Source organism: Hippoglossus stenolepis, chromosome 20 (assembly GCF_022539355.2).
Source record: "Hippoglossus stenolepis isolate QCI-W04-F060 chromosome 20, HSTE1.2, whole genome shotgun sequence".
NCBI lineage: Eukaryota > Metazoa > Chordata > Actinopteri > Pleuronectiformes > Pleuronectidae > Hippoglossus > Hippoglossus stenolepis.
This window is the reverse complement of record NC_061502.1, coordinates 17,230,174-17,247,987: the sequence shown is the minus strand read 5'-3', so window position 1 is coordinate 17,247,987 and position 17,814 is coordinate 17,230,174. Positions and strand designations below refer to the sequence as shown.

At 42.2% G+C, this 17,814-nt stretch overlaps 2 protein-coding genes across 8 annotated transcripts in view; one reads left to right on the top strand and one right to left on the bottom strand.

Moving 5' to 3' along the window:
• Window positions 1–9,688, top strand: part of ryr3 (ryanodine receptor 3) — a 90,796-nt gene extending 81,108 nt beyond the window's left edge. For all 5 annotated transcript variants that reach the window (XM_047338156.1, XM_035144420.2, XM_035144418.2 and 2 more), the window contains 15 exons: window positions 90–142; window positions 227–380; window positions 491–577; window positions 1,235–1,435; window positions 1,541–1,671; window positions 1,801–1,843; window positions 1,979–2,106; window positions 2,270–2,330; window positions 2,636–2,782; window positions 5,281–5,415; window positions 6,711–6,867; window positions 6,972–7,036; window positions 7,834–7,934; window positions 8,030–8,081; window positions 8,628–9,688. In XM_047338156.1, the coding sequence (XP_047194112.1) occupies window positions 90–142; window positions 227–380; window positions 491–577; window positions 1,235–1,435; window positions 1,541–1,671; window positions 1,801–1,843; window positions 1,979–2,106; window positions 2,270–2,330; window positions 2,636–2,782; window positions 5,281–5,415; window positions 6,711–6,867; window positions 6,972–7,036; window positions 7,834–7,934; window positions 8,030–8,081; window positions 8,628–8,723 (1,611 nt within the window). In that variant the 3' untranslated portion in view covers window positions 8,724–9,688. The remainder of the gene's footprint in view (window positions 1–89; window positions 143–226; window positions 381–490; window positions 578–1,234; window positions 1,436–1,540; window positions 1,672–1,800; window positions 1,844–1,978; window positions 2,107–2,269; window positions 2,331–2,635; window positions 2,783–5,280; window positions 5,416–6,710; window positions 6,868–6,971; window positions 7,037–7,833; window positions 7,935–8,029; window positions 8,082–8,627) is intronic.
• aven (apoptosis, caspase activation inhibitor) overlaps window positions 9,543–17,814 on the bottom strand; it is a 27,043-nt gene continuing 18,771 nt past the window's right edge. For all 3 annotated transcript variants that reach the window (XM_047338158.1, XM_047338157.1, XM_047338159.1), the window contains 4 exons: window positions 12,972–13,042; window positions 11,987–12,082; window positions 10,952–11,195; window positions 9,543–10,111 (listed from right to left, as the gene is read on the bottom strand). In XM_047338158.1, the coding sequence (XP_047194114.1) occupies window positions 9,975–10,111; window positions 10,952–11,195; window positions 11,987–12,082; window positions 12,972–13,042 (548 nt within the window). In that variant the 3' untranslated portion in view covers window positions 9,543–9,974. The remainder of the gene's footprint in view (window positions 10,112–10,951; window positions 11,196–11,986; window positions 12,083–12,971; window positions 13,043–17,814) is intronic.

The following is a 17,814-nucleotide window of genomic DNA, read 5'->3' as shown; positions in this document are numbered from 1 at the left end:
AATGATTTCAAACTGTAGATACCTGCTTTTTTACGATCACTGCCGCCCAGTCCCTCCGCTCATTGTAACGCCCGACGCTCTTTATGCAGAAAGCTGCTGCCAATCCCTTTGACGCCCCCGAGAGTCAACCAGAAAAAGCCGAGTGAGTAAAACCGCCGGTAGAAATAATCGTCACACGGTGTAAAGAAACAAGTGTAAAATGAAATAACTGTGATGACTGATACAGCACAGAGAAGGAGGACAAGCCAAAGGAGGAGGAGGCAAAGGAGCCGGTGACGGAGGAGAAGCCCAAGACCCGATCCAGTCAACCCAAAGAGGCGTCGCCGGCCTTCATGACCACTATCATTGCCTTTCTGGACATCTACCTGAACAAGATGCTGGTGACGCTTTTAGCTCAATTCGATTTTTCTAAAGTTCATCGTGAATCTGAAATATGATTTTGTCAGTAACGAAGGCGTCATCGGTTTGTCCCTTTTTGATCTCTTTCCAGAACTTCCTGGCTCGTAACTTCTACAACCTGCGGTTCCTGGCTCTGTTCGTGTGTTTCGCCATCAACTTCATTCTGCTCTTCTACAAGGTGAATCCGTCCATCTGCAACCATTAGTGGATCAACTGAACAGAACATGAATCCACAAATACTTTGACCATTTTATTTTGTTTTTTTTTATGCTAAAATACCCCAAAAATTCCTTTCCCTAGTTTCTCAAATGGCAGAATTTGATCCTTTTTGTTGTCGTACATGAAAGTAAACTGAATATATAATTGAGGTGTTGATTAAACAACATATTGAAGACTTCAGCTTGTTCTGTGGGAGTTTACTACAAGGTTTCACTATTTTCTGTCACATTAGACAAAGTTATCAAATCAAATGGAATTATTAATAATGATCATAATCAAATTATGGTTTGTGAGTCTTCTTTTAATGTTTGATTGTTTCATTAGTTGTTTACACACATAACATGCATGTAGCAATAATTCTCGTCTTCTTCAATAAATGTTCTGTTGTACTGTTGACCAGCAACAAACCACTGTAAGGAAAAGGGCTTTACATTTAACAATATATTTAAAAAACATTGTTGCTGTGTCATGGCAGAGGAATTACAAAAAACATCTTTTAAAATCCCCGTCTGAACTCCTTGAATTCAACGTTCCGGTTCCGAACAACCACAGAAAGCAGTCGAGGGGAACGTGGAGGACAAACCAACGTGACACTCTGCTCCATGTTGCTCCTCAGGTCACGGTGGAACCTGAAGAAGAAATCGACGACGACACCCAGTGGGCTGGCGACGACGAGGACGGCGAGAACACGCTGTTCGACATGGACGAGTTTGTGCTTCAGGAGAGCAGCGGCTACATGTTGCCCACGCTGCGCTTCCTGGCCATATTCCACACCGTCATCTCGCTCGTCTGCTTGGTCGGGTACTACTACCTGAAGGTGGGTTCATTCATGACGCTGATGCTGAGTCTGGAGTTTCCAGTTGATGCTTGTGTTCGTAAAGTTGTAGTTTTTAATTGAACCACTTTCACGTGTTGCGTTTAGGTTCCTCTGGTGGTGTTCAAGAGGGAGAAGGAGATCGCCCGGGAGCTGGAGTTCGACGGCCTCTTCATCACCGAGCAGCCGTCCGACGACGACATCAAGGGCCAGTGGGATCGACTCGTCATCAATACGCCGTGAGATGAAGCTCGCTCAGCAACTGGGCTTTAACATAAACCTATTAGAACTGCTGTTGTTGATGAGACCAAAACTGTTATCATCTGTATCACATCTGAACCAGATCCTGATCCTGTTTTCCTTTTCAGGTCTTTCCCCAGCAACTACTGGGACAAGTTCATCAAGCGGAAGGTGAGTTTTCCCCTCAGAGCTGACGAGGACGATACAGCTGATCGACCCGACGTCAAAGAGAATAAAAGCGTTTACTAGAATACGTGATATAAAGATGATGAGGCTGACCTTTGCCGTTCCCCGTGTGTGTTTCAGGTGATCAACAAATACGGCGACATGTACGGAGCGGAACGCATCGCCGAGCTCCTGGGTCTGGATAAGAGCGCTCTGGACTTTGACCCCACGGTGGAGGCTGTGGAGAAAGAAGCCTCCCTGGTCTCCTGGTGAGAAGCGCCCCCCCGTTTCTCCTTAAAAGCCACATTGTGTTTATATATCACATGGAGTATTTGTACAGGTGTTTGTGTATGTGTAGGCAGGCTTTAGAGTTTGATATATTAGAGATATTCTTTTGTGTTTGCACGTCTGTAACAACCTTTTGTTTGACAGGCTGAGCTCCATCGACACCAAGTATCAAATCTGGAAAATGGGAGTGGTTCTGACCGACAATGTAAGTTTATTCAATGTATACACAAATAATATTGTTCTTATTATTACTTTACCAATGTCTATTTTTTGACTGTCTTCTTTACAGCGAATATTTATCAAATGTGATCTTTGTATTAACGCTACTGTTGAGGGACATAACATGAACAATAAAGATATCAAATATATAAAGATTGAAAATGTTATTGTGCTAATTGTGTCGTAAAGACATTTTTTCATTGCATACAAATCTACCTATGTCCCAATAGGAGCTCAAACTAAACGTGTGCAAAGCTAAAGTGAGAATGTCGTGTTGTATTCTCGCTCCAGTTGTTCCTGTATCTCATCTGGTACGCCACCATGTCCACCCTCGGACACTACAACAACTTCTTCTTCGCCGCTCACCTGCTGGACATCGCCATGGTCTTCAAGTCGCTGCGCACCATCCTGTCCTCCGTCACTCACAACGGGAAGCAGGCAAGTGGCTCCACCAGCAGGGGGCGCTCCAGGACAGATACGAAACTCCCTCTCCAGCCTCGAGCAGTGTGGCAGAAAAACTTTTTCTTAAAACTTCAATTTACCTCTTTTCTCAGCTTCTACCCAGAATTAGAAATCTTTAAAATTAGTAAAAACATTTCTAAGCTTCAGAACTTTTACAAGTTTAGAAAAAGCTGTTGAAGCTTTCTGAACAAACTGATTCTAAGGCCTCATTTCACAGTCAGACACTTATCTTCTATTAATAATCTGCATCCACGTCCGCTCAGTGACGGATAAACAACCAGCGTCATGATTCATACTGAACTCCAGCATAATCAAATCAAGAAATGATCCTGTGGAAAAGTGGATGGAGCCTGGAAAATAAACGCTAATCCAATAGTCAGTCATGAGAAATGCATTTAAAGACAAATGAAACATCAAAGCGACTGGATTTTTCATATTTATTCTGCAGGGTGTTTTGTCGACTAATGGAGTTTGGAGTGAGTCACACACAGTTTGTTGTGAGAGACTTATTTTGTGTCTAAAATGAAACTTCTGGATGTTGCTGCAGATATGAAATCATAGCAGCCAAATAACTAGTTTCCAACCAGGGTTAGTCTGAAAGATTGTAGAGTGGCTCAACTCATTTGAAAAAAAAAGGAAAATTACTATTTAATTGTAAAAACTATACATCAGAGTATGTTATAAACCCTAAAGAGATTGAATAATTAGTTTATCTCTTATTAATAAATGGTGGAAATAATTTGCTTTTAACTAATTAGGGATAAATGGTGAAAAGCAAAGAGTTGTGGTTAAACAGTTGAAAATACATAAAACATAAAAATATGTCAAACGTAAAATATGTAAAAAGATATAGAAACAAAAACAGTTTGCATAATAATTTTAATTGTTCCAAAAGATTGAACTCATTGACTGAAAGAAACGAAAAACCAGATTAAATATTAAAGACTATTTAGTAATTTAGTAGTAATAGTAATATAATAGTATGCACATTTATATATGGAGTATTAGGGCCAAGCTTAAGGAGTTTTTCTCCAGTTAGTGTTTTGAGTATTAAGTCAAAATGTTGCAAATAAGCTCAAACTAAATAATAGGGTTTTTCATTTTTCATTTTGAGAATAAGCTTTAACTTTCAAGGTTAAATTGTGAACTTTTAATAATAAACGTTGGCAAAATGCCTGATTTGGTGAAAGTATTCTACAGAATCAGTTTTAGTAATATTAAAATTATTTTTGCACTTGCACATTAAGTAGATAAAACAAACATTGTGCTGAAAGCTGCGTCTGCTAATGAGAAACCACACGAGCTTCCTGTCATCTGACTGGATTTCGTTATCGACTTTATTGTCAACATTGAAACTTTATTCTCCAAAAGCAAAAGGGAGATAAAACAGCGTCCTCATTCTTTCTGCTTTTCTGTAATTCTCTTTTACATAATAGTATTAATTAATACAGAGTGTTAAATCCACACATCGCGGACAGGTGACGTCCTTGAAAAGTTATTTGAGTTCGTCTCTTCAGATTCATCAGACAAAAGAGGTTCAGACAATTCTCTCTGAGGCTCTGTGCATATTTCAAAATGTAGAATAACAAAGACGCGAACTGCCGAGCGGAGCCGGGGCGATGGAGATGTCCTGCGCTGATGTGAATTTGATTTCCTGAAGGTCTCCGGAGTCACTGAATACTAATGAAAGCCGCCTGATGAAATCCTCTGTTCAGCCGAAGAAGCCTTGATAATGTTTCGTGAAACACTTTCCCTCTGAAGAAGCACACGTATTTATCCAGTTCAGGAAAAAAATTAACTACATCGATGGAAGAGGTTCTGTCTCACTGGGAATAAGTAAAAGGTCAAATGACATGTTTCTCAGTATGAGGAGAGGAGGAGGAGGTGGGGGGGAGCAAGGACTCAGCTGATATTAAATAGAGGAGATGAGCAGGAGAAACGGGTGTGAAGTGAAAAATGATGAAGTTTGTTTGTCTCACATTCATCGTTCATCACAAAACTGGTATTTATCAGTTCAGGAAAGTGACGTCAGGCGTTTGTCACTAATTGATTGGATCAGTTGAGTAACTGAGTAATTCTCAAGTCTTTTATTTTCTCTGAGAAGGTTATGTTTTTATCTGTTTGTATATTTATTAGTTTGCAGGATTACACTAAAAACTACCAAACAAATGACCATGACACTTGGAGGAAGGATGGAGTAGATGGGGAAGAACCCGTAAATCCATAAAATGGATCCAGGAGCATTTTCATTGACTCCTCAAAGAATCATTTGTGGATCCTGATGAAACAGATCAGGCACATTTAGGGGACTGATGTGTACGAGTGTGTAATTTAACGTGGATCTAAATATAAATCAGGATCCAGTGGATTTAAATGAGGTTTCATAGCGGTGTAGTTTTTTTTTTTTTTAAGCTGCAGCGAGAAACCTGTGATCTGTGTCCGATTTTAATGTCTCCCCTCTGTGTCTCTCCCAGCTGGTGCTGACTGTGGGTCTGCTGGCTGTGGTCGTCTATCTCTACACCGTGGTGGCCTTCAACTTCTTCAGGAAGTTCTACAACAAGAGCGAGGACGAGGACGAGCCCGACATGAAGTGTGACGACATGATGACGGTACGCCCGACCACCTCCGACGCATCTGATGGTCTGTGAAACGTGCTCCATTAACTAGAGGAGCATTCAGTATAGAACATACCAGGGTTTCAATTCAAGACAAGGAATGAAATGTGAGGCCGAGGTCAAGTATGGAGGGAGATCAGAGTCCTGCACCTCCTCATCATTGAAGGTGAAGTAGCCGAGAAGTGAATCAACCTCGTTAACGTTACCAGAACATTTGTCTTGGGGAAAAAAACCTAATGTTAAAGCTTGAAGGAAGTAGTTAAATTCAATCAAGCTTCACCACATTTCTAAAGATGCCAGCGCCCTGAATATGTAATTTCCTGCCCCAAAATTGAATGAGCTCTCTCTCGGCCCACGTCTCATCCTTCCACTAAGTTTTGTGGAAATCCATGCAGTTGTTCACCAAGCAAAAAAGGGACAGAGGTGAAAAACATAACTTCCATTGTGGAGGTGATAAACTTTACTTACTATTCATTTACTTAAAAAATGGAGAAAATTGAAAATACTTTCCTTTCTGTGGAATAGAAAAACCCGTGGAGGTTGCAGCTGTCAGCAAGGACACATGATCGCAGCTGAAAAAGATTCCTGAGGCCGTCACTTTGAATGTTCGACCTTTTCAGGAGACGACTGAACGGAGCGCACAGTGTTTTTCATCAGTGAAGTGCGGCGTGTTTCAGTGGAGACAATGGGGCCGTGGTTACAGTCAATGTTATGTTCTCGATCTATTAACTGCCTCTTAATAGGAGACGCTGTGGAGGAAGATTATTAAATATCTGGAGGAACAACTCTCGGCTTCAAGTTCAGTTGCTTTTCAGTCATTTTTCTTTTTAAAGACTTTACACTTTATAACATTTTTCCATCCTTGGTTTCCACGGAATGAGACACAGCGGCTCCACTGATCACTTCAGCTTGAAAACGTTGTGAAATGACGCTGTGAGGCTACGTCTTTGTTTTGAAACACATCACTGTTGTTGTGGCGTCCACGTTACTCCAGGATTTTCAAGCACAAAGAAGTTTGTAAACGCTGCCGGCGCCATTTTAGTTTGTAAACTCCGCGGCAGCAGTGTGGACGGACAGAAAAGGAGACGTTTGGATGCAGTGATGAAGTCAACAAACTTCCTTGTTAACTTTCATTTTGTCCGACAGAAGTCTGACTTTTCTACTTTTCTGCTGATTGAAATAAGGAAATAAAAGCTGCAAAACTCGTGTGGACGAAGATGACTTTAGTTTTAAAAGAAAATAGTAGTGTGGCTGTAATCTGATTAATTTTCCCTCGTCTCTCTCCGCAGTGCTACTTGTTCCACATGTACGTGGGGGTGAGAGCGGGCGGTGGGATTGGAGACGAGCTGGAGGACCCAGCCGGAGACGCCTACGAGCTCTACCGCATCCTGTTCGACATCACCTTCTTCTTCTTCGTCATCGTCATCCTGCTCGCCATCATTCAAGGTACACAACCATAACCTATCTGGAACACAGGGTCGTGAGTTTAAACAGGAGTTGTATCACAGTGTGAGATAAACACTGATCTGACGGTTCCCTCCCTCCTTCAGGTTTGATCATCGATGCCTTCGGGGAGCTGAGAGATCAGCAGGAGCAGGTGAAGGAGGACATGGAGGTGAGATGGAATTCACTAAAGTCCTGCTGATGCACAGACGTGTGTTTAACCACCAGACGACCGTTAGAACGTCTAGGAAACGATCTGATAAGTTAAATACTGTCCTGTTCAAATGTTTGAGGCTCTAGAAGTAGAGTAAATAATATAATATATAACTAATTCAAAGAATAGTTTTTATTTTAGTTATCTTCATTAGAAGTGCAGTAAACACACACACAAAAAACCAAATGACAGAACGTTTGTTTGTCGCCTCAGACAGAGCCAGCTCTCTGTGGGACAGTCGCACACAGATCTTCTGTGGATTTAAGTCTCAGTCGTCTCAGAGTGTGTGATGTAGAGATCAGGGCTCTGTGGGGGTCGCACCATCTGCTGCTCTGAAAACAGCTCTTTACGACCGCGGCTGCAGGTTTGAGCTCATCGTCCTGCCGCAGAATGAATAATGAATCTGCGGCGGATCAGATAACTCCTTGTTTATCCAGATCCAAATTTTAATGGGTTCTTTAATGGGTCACTGCCCCACGTTATCACAAAAGGTCCAGTTCAGACACTGGTATCAACGTCTGTCCTGTGAGATCCCATCAGCTTCAAGTTCGTCTGCTCACACCCGATATTAAAACACTTCCACGCTCAACATGCAAATAAGCACGAACCACTTCAAGATCAGAACTCGATAGAAATGGGTTTAGTCGTGTTTTCTAGTTTAATTCTCCTGACAAACAAATCAACAGCAATGAAAACGTTTCTCCTCCTTGATGGACGTATTGAGATTGTCGTTTAACCTCCATTTCTCCTTTCAGACCAAATGCTTCATCTGTGGCATCGGGAACGACTACTTTGACCGGACGCCTCACGGGTTTGAGACTCACACCTTACAAGAGCACAACCTGGCCAACTACCTGTGAGCGCAGCGACACACACACACACAACTACACAACTCTTCACTCTGAAAGTTTTCCCTGATTCACACTCGTGTCTTCACGGTCCCGTCCGCAGGTTCTTCCTGATGTACCTGATCAACAAGGACGAGACTGAACACACGGGTCAGGTACGTGACCACAGCTCGTTCTGTTAGAATCCTCTCGTTTGATCAGGCTCAAGAACAGAAAGACAAAAAGCTGCTCAGCGACTCCGGCAGCTTTTTACTTGTGCAGCGTTTCTACCCACTTCATATGTTGCATAAGTTGAGTTCAGCCGGAGGAAGGAGTGCTGCGTGGGTTTACACGGACTCTTTTTGATATTAACTTGTTATTGTCCTGCACCTGAGATTCAAGTTGTATTTTTATTTGATGTGCATCTTCTGTTCTTATGTCACCAATCGCAGAAAGAAAAAGAAGTTTACTTGAGATGTTTTTACTCCCGACTATAAAACATAATCATCATTTAATATTTATCTTAACCCTGAAAGCTGCAGCTCATCACAGGCTCACTTCATCCTAACTACAACATCTCGGATCAAGTGTCTAAGTCCAACAAAATATATAGAACTGGAATTAAGGAAATATCTTCTTACGTTAAATGTAACTTCTTCTCTCCCATGTTTATTCTGTAAAATGCGTTTATGTGACGATGCTCCGTCCTCTCCCTGCTGCAGGAGTCTTATGTGTGGAAGATGTACCAGGAGAGATGCTGGGACTTCTTCCCGACTGGAGACTGCTTCCGCAAACAATACGAGGACCAGTTGGGTTAGCGAGGTGGGCGACGCCCCCCCGCCTCTACTTTCCTTCCACCTGAAAGAGACAATGAAATCGACTTCACCCTGTTAACAGAACCTGAACACTCTTTAAAAACCTAAAAAAATAAGTATGAATTCTAACGAACGAGTGGACATTTGTGCATCCGAGTCCTTTTTTCTGTCACCTGCCACGATACCTCTTTTATGCAAAGTCATCTCTTGATTCTGACTCACATTGCCTTCTCACCTGTTCAACCCCCGACCTGCGGCACAAGCTGTGTTGTGTGTTGGAAACACGTGGAGGGTCACAGCATGACGACTGAATGTCTGAATATGCAGATTTTTCTAGATTGACGCCAGGACGTTAGTGTCACTTCTCAAACCACCCGAGTGGATGTGTGCTGCTGCTGCTGCTATTGATCCAGATGAAACGAGCGATCTGCCTTTCACAGCTGGTTCCCGTCTGTCTGAGGACGAGAGGAACCCGGTTCCTCCAGGAGCAGAGACGACTTCACTTTAGGTGATTTATCACGAGCCGACGTGCCTTAAGACAAACTATGCATAAAAAAAATCTGAATTTTTCTTCCCTCCTGACACAAGCGGCGCTCTTAGCTCTTTGGATTAGTTACAAAGCAGATTTCGCTCGTGTTAGTTTTGTGGCTTTTAATTAAAAAAGAAAAAAACCCAGAAACATTTGTTGTATAAAATCTAGATGACCCTTTGTGTACATGTTGCTTAGTTTGGTTTTGTTCCTGAGCTGTGGCGTCCTGCCTGCCTGCACTTCTTTCCACAGTAGAAGAACCCCACAACAAGAGGAAAACGGAGAAAACAAAACCTTGTTCAGGGATTTATTGACGACAAGATGGTTGACTGCTATTGTATGGCCATTTGTATGTATGTAGACGCTTTGGTAAGCTGCATTTCTTTTAACGAGGGGGAGGAAATGAATCCTAATAAATGAATTGACGCAATAAACCAGACGTGTTGTCCGTGACCTGTTCTGTATCCGTCCCTCCGGCAGCGGCTCTCCTGTGGTGTGAAACTTTCACAATCTCACAGGGAACAGAGAATTCTTTCCATGAAGCATGAAGTGCGGCGGGAACACGGTGACACGCTCGAGACGTTCTGTACCGTCTCCGAACATATAGTGTCTCATTCAGCTGCAGGAACCAGACGGGTGAATTATGAGAAACGTCTTTTAGCACGAGAACTTCTGCTCAGTGTTGATTTTACAAAGTCCAGTTTCCTTTCCCGGATCCGTGTGGGTCAGGAGATCATGCTGTCGAGCCAGTCCTCCAGGTCCTCCTCCGTTATATCCTGCTTGGCGGAGGACGACTTCGGTGGTGTGACCACTTTCACCTCCTCCATCTTCTCCTCTGTCGCCTCCTTCGTCACCTCACACGCTGTGAATCAAAACAAGAGCAGATGTTTGACTCAAAGTTTTTAAATTCAAAGACTGATTCTGATTCATTTTAAGCTAAAGTTTAAAGTTTTCTGAAATGTTCTTATTAAAGTGAGATCAGATGATTGATATGATTTTTTTTATATCAACGTTCATCTTCAAAATCCAAAAGATAAATGAAGTTCAGCTCGTAGCTTCCATTCAGATTAGTATGGCTCAACTTCCTAACACATTATAAAAGGAATGTAATTGAGGTTTGATATTTTACAGTTTCACCATCATCTTTATTATAAATTTATTTATGAATTTATCTTTATATTAAATTTACAATTTTTTTTTAATATTATAAAACTGAAAACGTGACCAGCAATAGTATAACAACCTTTCAAATCCACGCATACATATTTAACTCTAGAAAAGTAGGCAAAATTGGCTACTTTTTCATGGTGGCACTCAAAAGTTGCATATATAAAATATTATTTTCAGAAAATCCTTGAGGATTCGAGGTGACGCAGATATTTCACCTCACTCTTGTTCATGGTGACCTCCACTGTCTGTGTTTCAGAAGAATTAACTGTAGAACTCTTGAGAAAATTAAAGGCAAAGTCGGTGAGTTACTGCGTCGTTACTACTTGTTTACTAGTCTGGTCACCGTTACATCATTAAATAGAGTCATCCTATAAAACTAGAGGTCTGGTGCTTTGTGTGAAAACGGTTCCCTGGAAAGGAGTCAAATTCCCGGCCAGAAATATTGTCCCAGTCCGCCCCTGTGGGCCGATTTGCCTCCAGCTCTATTTCTGCCACATCTATAAATTCACAGACACAAGGAGAACACACTCACCTTCCTCTGCTCCTGCACTCTCCTCCTCTGTGGCGCCGACAGACTCGGCCCCCAGCGCTGGTTTTAAACCGAGCAGCTCGTCCAGCTCTTCGTCACCATCATCCTCTGGGTCTGTGGACTCGGGAACTTTCTGGTTGGTGCTGGGAGCTTTTAAAGCTGCGGCCGCAGGAGTGACCGTGGTCGTTTTGGACGTTTCCTGTTTAGGTGCGATGTTCATGGTGGGAAGCTCGACTGGAGTCAACGCCTGAAACATCAGGAACAAAAGAAACACTGAACATCAAAGTAGAATTTACTCAGAATCAAAAGTTTCTAATCTATTTTATCAAGTATTATCTACGTTATGAAAGCAATTGAATCGTTATAATATATATTTGTAGCAACTGCACCATCCAAACATTTAATCCATCAGATAAGGATAAAATAATATAATATTCTATTATTAAAGTTGTGTTTAAGAACAGAAGGAAAGTGACGCGCAGCTTTTCTTTAAACCTGGACAGCACCAGAGGAGGAATATAAATAACAAAACCTGTCACCAGCCGCACTGAACACTGACCTAAGTTTTCTCATTTTCAAAGTTCAGCCCGAAATTTATGTAAAAGGACAAAAGGTCTCCTCCTCCACTCAGGATTTATTTTTGTCTCAAACTTAATGTCTGTGGGTGTTTCTGGTTTGGAATAAACGGATTTATTGACTTTTAAGAGGCTTTATTATTGCATTTTTCAAGGGGAAAAAGATTTTGCTTTTCAGATGTGAGGAGCTGCCGTTTTATTTTGTCTTTCATGACTATTTTTAGCTTTAAAACTGTCGGAGTAACAAAAACGAGCCGTAGACGTCACTTCAGGCTCTGAGAAATCGTGCAACAGCTTTCTCTCACATTTCATTCATTACCATTCATTGGTTATTAGCGATTAATCAGTGGTGATAAATTGCAGCCCCACAAGAGAGCTGAACTGTTCAGATTCTAGAGGATGAGGAGGGTGAAACAGGGTGAAGGAGCTTCAGCTCAGCAGGAGACTCAGTCAAACGTCGTACCTGAACCAGCTCAGCCTCCAGGTTGAGTCTCTGATGAAGAGGAAGCTGCTGAAGACTGTGAGCGAGAGCAGGGAGATCCACAAACTCTGAGGACATCTGCAGAGACGACCACACACACACACACAACAGTAAAACTCAACACTGGACTTTCATCAGGAACATGGAATCAAAACAAGTGCATGAGATAATTTCACTTATTTAAATCTAATTGAGCTTTATTCTAACGTGAGGTTTAATGAAAATGTGCAAAGGTGTTTGTGAAACCCTGAGGTAACGGGTTGTTGTGTAGATGTTTAAGGCAGCAGATACACTCTCTCTCTGTGTGTGTGTGTGTGTGTGTGTGTGTGTGTGTGTGTGTGTGTGTGTACTTGTACATAAGGAACAAAACAAGAAATAGCCAGAGGTCAGAACCCGTTATATAATCTGACTGTGTTTGTTTCACTGCTTTAAATCCACAGATACACACGAGTCCTGGTAGAGCCTGAAATTCACAAGAACATTTACCATCACAGCATCTTTGTGTTCTGTATCATGTTCTGTAAATAATGTAGTTATTGTGTTTTCTTAAAAAAGCAAAATGCACACAAGCATACTTCAGTTGTGCCAAATTCAGCCATGCCAGCTTGTCGTCATTTGCAATAATGCTATTTAAATGTCTTTTTTGTGCAGATGACCTCATGAAGTGCTAAGAGGGGAATTCAGAGGATGAATAAAGTCATTAGAAATCATCCTCTGACTTTAACAGACGTCTGTACAAAGTTTCACGTCGATCCATTGGACAGATTTTGAGATATTTCAGTTTGGATCAAACAACAAGCCAACAGGCACAGGCCCGGTTAACGTTGCATTAGCTCTCTGCTTTCACGTGATTTCAATCCAGACGTAGCATTTGCTTGAGGAATCCATATCTCATAAAGTGTGTTAAATCAATGGGAGACAAAGAAACCATGCACAGCGCTGCGGATGGAGCAGAGTATAGATTTACCTGACCGGCTGTTAATGAGTCCATCTCCCAGTCTTTTTCCTCCAAAAAGCGGAATTGAGTGAAGGAATCCCCTGAGAGAGACACAGAGAGACAAGAGTTTGACTTCTCGCTGCAGCGGTCAGCTCCCTGCAGGACTGTTAGGAACCACAAGCAAATCAAAACAGATCTGATCCTCTTCACAATTCATTTCTCTTGTCCCGAGCGGCATTGATCCGGCTCATGAGGCCTAAACGTGTGCAGCGCGGCATTAAACCCTGTGTTTCTCTGGTCGATAGCTTTGTGTAAACTGTGGATCAGAGAGTTGAAGCAGCGCCCGACATGTGACTCTGCTGCCACAACATCAGCCGGCTGAGGGCTCTCGAAACCGCACAGACACCGAGGTGGTTTTGTTAATGAGCACAAACAGCAGCCGACAGGCGACGACTGAAGCTGCCAACGCTCCCTCGGAGCTGTCGGCAGGTTTGTTTGCTGAGCAGATGAGAAAACTGCTCAGATGAGAAGTCGGGTTCTGCGACGGAAACGATCAAAACACAACGATCAAAACACAACGTTCATAACGAACGCCACAACAAGGAACGCAGAGTGAGGTGTGAAGCAGCACTCACGTCCCTGTGTGGACGAGGGTTTCTCTCCACCGCTTAACAACAGCTTGAATATTTTGAGAAGTGGAAAAGAAAAAGTCAGGTTAAAAGTTCCTAAATATTATCAGATGTCAGTAATGTCTTAAAAAAAAATATGGAAACATATGGGAACTGTTGGGTTTCACTTTAATTTGTTCATAATCCTGTATGTTATGATTTGTTCACTATATTAATAAAATTTTTATGAATGTAAATAGATATTTTTCGATATATTTTGTTGTATTTGTATTTTCTTTTTATTTACAGTTTATTTACAGTTATTTAGCTTCTTTCTGCTCCACCTTTACCAGGAAAAAGCCCAGAACAAGGAGGAATAAAAAGAATCCATCTGAGATGAAGAAGGTGAATCCGGTGGAGCGGGGGTGCGGACGTGTTTAATAGGTGGAGTGAGACCCACGTCAGGTCAGACTGCCACACACAGATGGACGGTCAGTGGGAGACCTGACAGACGAGCTGCAGTCACTCGTTGTTCCTCCGCCCTGAGCATTATATTGGAGAAACTCGGCCTTTCACACAGGACACTCCACACCATCTGCAGTTGTCCTTGATTGCTTGGCTGTACGGGAAGTGAGGGGGGTCAAAAGGGAGAAGCTGCAGGAGGGCTATTTGTCTGCAGGTCGAGTCCCTGCTGTCAAACAGGCACAGGAAATATGATTTATGAATAGGGGCATTATGGAGGTTACAATGGACGGACGGGAGGAGGGAATGGGCATGTCAGCTTTAAGTGACGGCTGAGGGGACGGACGCCTGGATGCCGGGTGTCTTATCGGGGAGATTGTCTCAATCTCACCCTCAGAGGAAACGATCACGACACATAAAACCAGGATTTGGCGAGACGGGAAATCGAAAAAAAAACGAATCTCAAAGTTAATTCACAGCTGCTCGTATCTAAAGCAGATCTCATATCGGTTGCTAACGGCACCTTTCATTCATGAAGCCCAGGGAAACACGAGGCCGGCTCTGAAAGGACAGAAGTGATCCACAGACGACAGATCAGCGGCTCAGATAAACACGCTGAGGCCGAAACCCAGAGCAGCTGCCGTCATGTGCTGCTCAAATCATGATGTACATTGATAAAAGGCAATATTCCTTCATTTATATACGCTGATCAGCAATCAAATGACTTTCCAGGATCTTAAAATGTGACACTTGATTGATTCCTAAGATGTTATCAAACCCTTACGACTAATTTATTTTAATTGAGGCTTGATATTTTACAGTTTAACCACAAACTCTATCATAAATAACTACAAACAAAAAGAAAACACAAATAGAGTGGAGCTCAGAAGATCTAACACTCTAAATATGATCTAAATATCAGTCCACTAAACATGCAGGATATTTTCCATCATGAACAATCCAATTTGTGTATAATGCTGCTAACTAACAGACAAAGAAACTCCATTAAAAACATAACCTCCCTGGCAAAGTTAAGAAATGTAGAAAACATTAATGCACATCAATTTTTTTTCATATTGGCCAATATCGGCTGATACCGATCTGTCTGTGAAAGACTAATATCGGCCAATTTAAAATCAATTAACTGGCCAATGTTCTGATAAACATGACTCTAAAAATGCACATTAAACTCTGGCAGATATCATCTAACTGGCATGAGTCTGTATTTTTATGCATATGCGACCTAGATTGTTTTTGACATATATACATATCTGATTGTAAACTTTTAAGGATATTTTAACAGTCCAAGGTGAGATTTTGTGTAGAATTTCAGATTATTCTCAAATGTCTCCGTCGGTATCAGCTTCAAAACTCCAGCTCTTCCTGGACACTTTCTCATTTAGGTGGTAATTTGTGAACGGTCACGAAGAGGTGGGAAAACCTGTATAATAATGTCATCGACTTGTTAAAATGTGCACTCCAGTGTTAATGGAACAGCTCCAGGATCCAGTGTGTGACTTCCCCTGGGCTCCTCTCTCTTCGTTGTTGCTCACTATCTAAAATTGACGGCTCTCTGTCTAAAGGTAATGAGAAATCTGCCTTGAGGAGAAATTACCCCTGAAAAGTGGCTGCAGTCAAACACCCGGCCTCTCACTCCTCTCGTTTTCACTCTGTTTCCGTCTCCTGCTCCTCTCTGGTTAATATCTTCCCAGACTCTAATCCTCCTCTTCATCCTCCTCCTCCTCTTGTCTCCTCCATTTGGTCTCCAGCACACAGAACCGCTGACACCTGTGAACTGCCTCCCTCCTACACCTCAGAGCCCGGTGTCATCCTGATCCATGACCGTGGAAATACCATCCCAGGTAGTTCGGAGGCGCTGACACAACCATGGCAACGGCTGCCAGCGAGGATGAGGGAAACGTCTGTCGAACCTCCACAAGACGGAACGAGAAAGAGAGCGAGAGAGGGCAGGAGGAGTGGTGTGCGAGCAGGAGAGAGACAAGTGGGGGGGGGGTGAAGAAAAATGAACGAGAGACTCTTCGTTCCTGCTCGTCCAAACACATCTGAGACTTAAATCCCCGGCCTGCTCTTGGCTGATGCTGTTTTAACATCTACAGAGAACGGGGCCATGTGGCTTCTCATGTGGATCTGAATTCATCTGTGCATAAGACGCTCGGCTACATAAACACTTGTACTTCAGCTGTGTGTCGTGCATGCGACTGAATTCCTCGGCTCGGCTGATGCTGGTCGAGCCAATTCTCCGACTGACAGATTTTCAATTCGTCGATTGACAGGAAATAAATGATCTCTGTCTAACCCGACCAATATATGGAGTGGCTGATAATATCTGCCAATATGAGGCTGACACAGACGTATCGGTGTCAGCATTTACGTCCAAACCAATTAGACACGACACACAATTTGTTTTAATATCGAGGGAAAAATTATAGCTCTGATGTGCATCAATATGAAAAGTTTGATTTCACAGATTAAGCGCTGATGAAAAGATGCATTTATAATCAATTCAAGTTCATTTGGTTGTGTAATGGTGACATATCAAACCTAAATTACATTTCTTTGTCAGAAGTGTTCAATAATCACATCTTAGGGAATCATTGCCAATTCTTCAACATCTGCTGATTTTATGTATCGGGTCGCAAAACTCTAGTCTTGGTTATTCTTAATATTACAAAACTGGTTCAGATCCCAGGACAAAGTTATCATGTGCCTTGTTTTGTCCACATTTACAGTCGGAAACTGCAAGTATTCAATTCATAGTGACATAAAATCAGAAAATCCAATTCAGAAACTAAGGAACTCAAATCGATTGTACTTCTGGAACGTTTCCTGTCGTGTGTAGGAATTCAGTTAAAGTAACTTTGATAAAAGCCGCCTCCGAACTTGAGCGTACACAACTGATTTAAGATCAGTTGGTGGTTTAAAGTGCGTCAGTGGCCGTTGGCTTCCACAGTGAATAAACAGCGCATTACTCATGCTGTGTGCTAAGTGGCTCGGCTGGCATTGTGTAACTTCTGTATAATGTGGTATCCTGTCTCTTGACATCTTGCTGGCTGAACCCTTTATTAACAAATGCGGCTCTTTGCTTGCTGCGCTGAGCTATCTATGGCTCTCTGATGCGGAGTCGCGCTCTCATCTCTTTATATCTGGGATGTGCTGTGCGCTCTCGCCGGCCTCTCTCCCGCCTTTCTGTTCCCGCTCTGCTCTTTTCCTGCTCCACTCGACTCCACTCTGCTCTCGCCCCGCCGCTGTTCATCTTCACCCCCTCTCCTCTGTCCTGCCCTGCGAGACCGTGCGAGCTCTGGCACCGAGTGAGGATGGAGATAAGAAACGCTGGGTCTGCATCGCCCTCGCTATTTCTATTCACGACGTTCTATTTTTTTTATTCTTGAAACATTTTTTGGATAAATCAATGAATTTTGATTTCCTTGGTTTCAAATTGTTAAAAGTTCACCCAAAACTTTTCCATTAAACTTTGCAGGCAATTACAAGAAAACAAATTGTTTCCCCTCAAGGTGAATTTCACTGCAGCTACAACAATGTTCTGGTTACGTTGTGCTGTAGATGATGTTTGATATTTTACAGTTTAAAAACAGACTTTATTATAAATGACTAAAGATAAAACACAAATACAACCAAATAATATAGAACTTGAACTAAGGGAAAAAGTGTAAACATAAAAATGTATATATCGTTTATGTAAATTGAAAGTTGCCACATTTTAAACATAAACACTGATATCATTACGTCTGTACAGGCTCATATCGGTCGATATTGGCAAAGTG